The sequence below is a fragment of the Solea solea genome, chromosome 9 (assembly GCF_958295425.1).
Source record: "Solea solea chromosome 9, fSolSol10.1, whole genome shotgun sequence".
Lineage (NCBI taxonomy): Eukaryota > Metazoa > Chordata > Actinopteri > Pleuronectiformes > Soleidae > Solea > Solea solea.
This window is the reverse complement of record NC_081142.1, coordinates 9,497,942-9,504,462: the sequence shown is the minus strand read 5'-3', so window position 1 is coordinate 9,504,462 and position 6,521 is coordinate 9,497,942. Positions and strand designations below refer to the sequence as shown.

General features: G+C 39.9%; 1 protein-coding gene across 1 annotated transcript; it reads left to right on the top strand.

Annotated features, from left to right (window-relative positions):
- dmap1 (DNA methyltransferase 1 associated protein 1) lies at positions 1 to 6,335 on the top strand. Its single transcript, XM_058639479.1, has 10 exons — positions 1 to 435; positions 1,114 to 1,205; positions 1,697 to 1,892; positions 2,051 to 2,209; positions 2,305 to 2,472; positions 2,700 to 2,885; positions 3,776 to 3,847; positions 4,558 to 4,630; positions 4,823 to 5,172; positions 5,680 to 6,335. Exons 1-10 carry the CDS (start codon positions 340 to 342, stop codon positions 5,737 to 5,739), a joined length of 1,452 nt encoding a protein of 483 aa, XP_058495462.1. The 5' UTR covers positions 1 to 339; the 3' UTR covers positions 5,740 to 6,335.
- The last annotated feature ends 186 nt before the right edge of the window (positions 6,336 to 6,521 follow it).

Below are 6,521 nucleotides of genomic sequence, written 5' to 3'. Positions count from 1 at the left end.
TAGCGGAAGTAATGTCGGCTCTCCCGGTTGCTGCTGGCTACTCGTCTATCCTTCTTTCCCACAATAGCTTTTTCTAATTCTTCATTAATTTTCTATTTTGCTTGACGTAGATTAGACGGGTTCGCAAAATATTAGAAAAAAAACCTCTTAAAACTGCGTCTCGTCGGTTCTCGACTCTCATCAGTTTAGTGTAGTTTAGAAATGATGTTGTTAGCGTTAGCCTCTACATAGAAGCGCATTTAGCTGACAGTATTGTATTGTACGAGCGCCAGTAAATGAATGAAGACTACTTACGCTTGACATTCTGAAGAGAAGCGTTAAATCACAACATAGTAAACAATGACTACAGGCGCTGATGTAAGGGATATACTGGAATTGACTGGTGGAGATAATGATGGACCCATCAGCAAGAAAGACCTCATCAACTCAGACAAGGTGAGAAACAAACTGAAAATATCCTCAGTGATGCATTTCAGTCCGTCCACACTGGGCGAAACATGACTAACTGTTTGATTAGTAACTTAAAGTTAACTTGGGGGACCACAGTTATCCCATGATACGCTGATATATGACTGAAAAGAGGCTTTCAACTTCAAAATAATGTAAAAAAGAATACATTTTAAATTTCATAATTTATAGATCGATAATAACTCTATTAATAAATGATACAATATATATATTACTGCTGATACTACACACCACGGCACTTCCAATATCATAGATGCAACATTATTATAAATGTAGGTCAGGTGTTTTTCTCATAAGGATTAATTGTCACATTTGTCATTAAAACTTCTTCAGAAAAAGCCTCGCCAAGCTCTGCAAAACAGACATGATAAGAGTGCAGCAGATAAATCACACATTACAATCTGTCTGCCTTCAACTAGAGCTGTATGTATCATTTCTGCATCTATTTAGAAATGATCACTCAAAACAACAACGCTGACGATAATTTAAACCTGTCAACAGTAATTATCCTCACACATATATAGTTGTGTATATATATCTATATGTTTTTTTTTTGTTTTTTTTAAATTCTAGTTCAAAAAATTGAGCTTGACAGTGTCACAAATGAATGATTTAAAATAATCTATTTCTCCATCACATTTTCAGAAAAAATCGAAGAAGTCAACAGAAACTTTGACCTTCAAGAGACCGGAGGGAATGCACAGAGAGGTCTATGCTCTGCTCTACTCAGATAAGAAGTATGGAGTCCTTTTTTAAATCATGTATCTTGAATTGTTGTGTGATGACAGCATAGTCATACATACACACAAACACAAGGTGGACACAAACATTAAAATCACTAAGCATCCAAAACTGCAAACATTTAAAGGTCAGCTTTCAATAGGTCATCCAATTTCCCCTTAAAAGTGTTCAATGAGACCAACTCCTTTAGTTTGATTTACTCTTAAAGCATTTCAGTTGCATTACCAGGGCATCAGTGCAGCGACAACTGGTAATGTTTTTCACTTGAGAATTCAGACAAGAAGAGTTCTTATACTGTATTCTTACATGCTGCCTCTAGCTGTCTGATCTTTCACACCAATGATGCTTGCTTTTTAATGTTCTGTTTGTCACTCTTTTGTGTGTGTACTGAATGTCCTAATTGATCCAGGTAGATAATTTTTTAACAAAACAGATTTTCATAAAATGATCATATTAACGAAGACGTGTGTTTCCTGTTGTCCCCCAGAGATGCACCCCCTCTGTTGCCTAGTGATACTACTCAGGGCTATAGGACAGTAAAAGCCAAGTTGGGCTGTAAAAAGGTGCGTCCCTGGAAGTGGATGCCCTTTACTAATCCCGCTCGCAGGGATGGGGCTATCTTCCACCACTGGAGACGTGTGGCAGAGGAAGGCAAGGACTACCCTTTTGCCCGTTTCAATAAGGTAGGGTTTTCTAGTGTCTTCATTTCAGTCCAATCACAAACAACACATGTGTTTTTAAAGCTGCCCATCCCCTGTCATATCCTCTCCTCCAGGAATGCTTGATTTATTTTTTTAACTACTTGTCCTGATTCAGTCTTTCCTTCTGCCTGCTTTCATAGACAGTACAGGTACCAGTGTATTCAGAGCAGGAGTATCAGATGCATCTCCATGACGATGGTTGGACTAAAGCAGAGACAGACCATCTGTTCGACCTGAGCAAGCGCTTTGACCTGCGTTTCACAGTTGTCCATGACCGCTACGACCACCAGCAATACAGAGTAATCACTGTTACTAACCCACAGTACCCACATTTTCTTTTATGTAACTCCCTGTGACTTAACATTAATGAACATTTCTTCCATGTTTTTTTCAGAAGCGTTCAGTGGAGGACCTTAAAGAACGGTATTACAATATTTGTGGTAAGCTGACAAAGGTCCGTGCAGCTTCAGGGACAGAGCCCAAGATCTACATCTTTGATGCTGGCCATGAAAGACGTCGTAAAGAACAACTGGACAAGCTTTTTAATCGCACACCTGAACAAGTTAGTAACGTTGTCTTTTTATTTGGCATCTAACTTGGTTGTTTCCTGAGCCAAATAAAACTGCAACTAGTAGTGCAGTTGTGCTTTTCAAGTCAAACCTTTATGAATAAATGCTAGAAATATTTATCAAACCTTTATGAATAAATGCTAGAAATATTTATCAAACCTTTAAATTGTTTTTCAACCTTTTAAATAATAAGATTGCACCGCTCTCATTTTTCCTGCAGGTGGCAGAAGAGGAATACCTAATTCAGGAGCAAAGGAAGATTGAAACGAGAAAGAAGGAGCGGGAGAAGAAGGCTCAGGATTTGCAGAAACTCATTAAAGCTGCTGACACAACCACAGAGTTAAGACGGGCTGAAAAGAGGGTGTCCAAGAAGAAACTCCCACAGAAAAGAGAAACAGAAAAACCGGTATGACATGCACTCCCACAAAAAGAGCAAAGAAACCATGAGGCAACCGTCGATACACGATAATTGTTTACCCAGTGATTAAGTCACAAAAAATAGACATAGTAAAATTGTACATTTTAATTCATAATTTCCGAAATGTACAACGTTTTGTTGCACATTTTTCCTTATTAAAATTAATTGGATAGTTCAAAACACACATTTTCATATTCCATATACTTGAATCTAGAAACTTCATTCAAATCTACACATTTCCAGCTCAATTAGCACATTATTCAATTAGACAATTTCAATTTCTCATTAAAATAAATTGAAATGAGCCTATCCAGCTTCTCCATAGAGCTCAATATAAACTGACCTCCCCACTTTTGAACACACAAATCCCCACACTAGATAGTCACAGTAGTTAAAAGCAAAAGTCAGTTGTCGTAGAGATCAGTAGTAGACAGAGTACAACGCCAGTCACAGAGTGACACAATACATTGTCACAGCATGTCAACTCTTCACGGACGGTGCTCTTAAAGGGACACGGCACCTGTTTAGCCACCGGTGCAATGGCCCATTGTTTCTGCTGAAATCAGCCTCAATACAAGGTGATGTCAGGTGTAGTTGTGTAATCTTGTCTTCCTCTGTGATTGTATTTCATTTTTGTGATGACTGTGACAGCCCCAGTCGAAGATTGTTTTCACAAATGTTCAACTTCTTTTTAAACATTCAGTGACTGAAGTAGAAACTTGAATTCATCATTTCAGCCTCTCATTCATATCAATTCAATGCAGCATGTCAGAGAGGCTTCAGCTCAGACAGAAGGCAGCAATCCCACTGCATTGTCTTGAGAAATTGCCTTCTCTAGTTTTGGTTATTATTCTTATTGTTCATTTATTTTCCTTCAGGCTGTTCCAGAGATGGCAGGCATCAAGTTTCCCGATTTCAAATCAGCCGGAGTTACGCTACGCAGTCAGAGGGTGAGTATGTAGATCCTTCTTAGGTGTTAAAAATAGTATTTTACACACACACACAACTTTTTGGCTGTCTCACACTAGTGTGGAACCTATAATACTAATTCAAAACAATGAAACTGAAGCTAGAGTAATTAAGATAAGTGCTCTATCAGGAAAAGTATTGCCAATGCGTCAGGGTGTGTTGTAAAATGCATGTCAAACTTTTAAAATGCTTGGATTGTTAAACCTTTTTTTTTAAGAAAATCAACTAAAGTAAAAATTTGATTGAACCACTATTAATATCAAAACAAATTTTAGCGAAGCTTGAACCTGCAGTTGATGTATGTGAGAAACCAAAAAGTCTGACTTCAGCTGGCCATCTCTCATTAGCACTGCGATGATTAATTCTGTTAGTGATGATCTCATATCTGTAAGATCTAGCAAGGGAACTCTTATTCATCTTCAAGACTGATGAGGAGCTGCCGCTCTCTATGGAAAATGCATTAGCACGGCTAAAGAAGTGGAGTGCCCCTCCAGCTAATCAGTCAGACAGAGTTCAGTGGATAAAGACATTTTGATCTGGCTCACTGAAGTGCATTTCATAGGAATTAAAAACCCTGAGGTGGAGCTGTTTATCCTAATATCTCCACCACCTGAAATTACACACTTGAATGTGTTGACGTGTGTGTATATCTCACTGTGTGTGTGTCTGTGTGTGTGTGCGCACAATGCAGATGAAACTGCCAAGCTCTGTTGGCCAGAAGAAGATCAAGGCCATTGAACAGATTCTCGTAGAGCAAGGAGTCGGTGAGTGTGAATTACCATTGGTAATCTTCTGATATGCAAAAGTCTAACATTTTAAAAGTTGTCAGTCATGCCACAAAAGTGGCTTCAACGTAACGTATCATAACACACAATGTATATGTGTTCTACATCTGCTGGGTTAAAATGACGAATGTCAAACCTCATGTCTAATCATCTTTACCTCTGTGTGTTTAGATCTCAACCCCATGCCTACAGAAGAAATCGTACAGATGTTCAATGAGTTACGTAGTGACCTGGTACTGCTCTATGAGCTGAAGCAGGCCCACAGCAATTGTGAATATGAGCAACAGATGCTGCGCCACCGCTATGAGGCTCTCCTGAAGGTCGGCAGTGGAGCCGGGTGTGGAACTGCAGGGGCAGGACTACTCGCTTTACCACAAGGCGGTGAGCTCAACACCACCAACAGCACTGTAACATCCACCCCAGGGGGCGATGTTCAGAACTGGCCCTGTGTAGATGACATCAAAGTGGAAGCCAAGGAGCAGATCATTGATGTTGTAGGAGCACCGCTAACCCCTAACTCGGTACGTCTGCACCAGCTCAGCGCCATCAGACATTTTCCATGCTTAGTTTTCAGCTTGTTAGTATCAAGCGGTTTCCAGTTTATGCTTGGATTCTGATGGAATCCAAGCATAAACTGCTTAAATGGATTTAAGCTGATGCAATTCAGTCCAAAAAAGCCATGATTTTTTGTCACTGTCTTCCTCCATTATTTGCGGGTTAAAGTCTGGGGTGGGAACTATGGTGTACGTGCAGAGCACCCAGGCCAGCTTGACTTAGACTCTGGTCCAACTGAAGGTATACATGCAGTAGTTATTTGACTACTAATCACATTCATTGGGACTTTGAGAAATTCAATTTATTTGATTTTCGATTTTAATTTGATTCTACAATTTCACTCCTTTTTGCTGCACTAGTGACTTGCTTTTTTCATAACAATGGTCTGTGGTTTGGATACATGCAGAATTTAGAACTACAAAAACATTACTGCTTCAGTAAACACTCATGTGATCTTGTACATCCCATTGCAGCGCAAACGGAGAGAATCTGCATCTAGCTCATCGTCGGTGAAGAAGATGAAGAAGCCATGATGAAGATGAGAGCACCAGCTGGTGCATAGTGGAGTTACTCTAGTCACAGTGGAGAAGCACCACTGACTCCACACACACACACAACTTTTCACCTTCTAAACAAGACCTCTCCACCCCATCCCCATCTGGATTGCCCAGCATTTTTGTGACAAAGGCAACAACTGAGTGACATTTCATTCCATTACTGCTCGTCTTCCTGCCTCCACCAATGCTCGGCTATAGATGAGGCAAAATCAACTGTAAATTGCCAGGCTGAGCTAATCAGGACATTGGCAAGAAGGTGGGAGTTACAGGGTAATTGAAATGAATTGGAATGAAAGAAGAGACTATGTGAGTGGGAGGACCTCCAGCCTCAATGCTCATTTGACCCATCTGAGGGGTTTTTGTAGCCTAATCACGCCTTAGTGTTTACTGGAAATGTGTTTTTGTTGTAGTCTGCAGAATTGACTCCATCTCCACTGAGGAAAGAGATGCCATTTCTATCTACTGCCTGTGTTTTATGTCGGACTCGTGAGGCTGATTTGTTTCGTTTGTCCTCAGGTGACCTTGAATATGCTTTCGTCAATGATTCAATAAACCTCACTGACTTTGTTTTCTCGCTTTGTTTTATGCGTCTTTCTTCCACGGTGATTATCCCTTTTCATTGCAAGCCCTTTCTCAGATAAGATCTTAACGTGGAGGTAATTAGTGTTGAATACACGTTTACTGAGGAAATTGTAGGATCACGGCATTCTTGTCTTACCTGTCATTTAAGTTAAGTGACAACTAATGACTTCATTAAT

Coding starts and splice junctions, on each gene's coding strand:
- dmap1 (XM_058639479.1), top strand. CDS start 340: ATGACTACAGGCGCTGATGTAAGGGATATACTGGAATTGACTGGTGGA. Junction 2,473..2,699: donor TTAATCGCACACCTGAACAA/GTTAGTAACGTT, acceptor TTTTTCCTGCAG/GTGGCAGAAGAGGAATACCT. Junction 4,631..4,822: donor TCTCGTAGAGCAAGGAGTCG/GTGAGTGTGAAT, acceptor CTGTGTGTTTAG/ATCTCAACCCCATGCCTACA.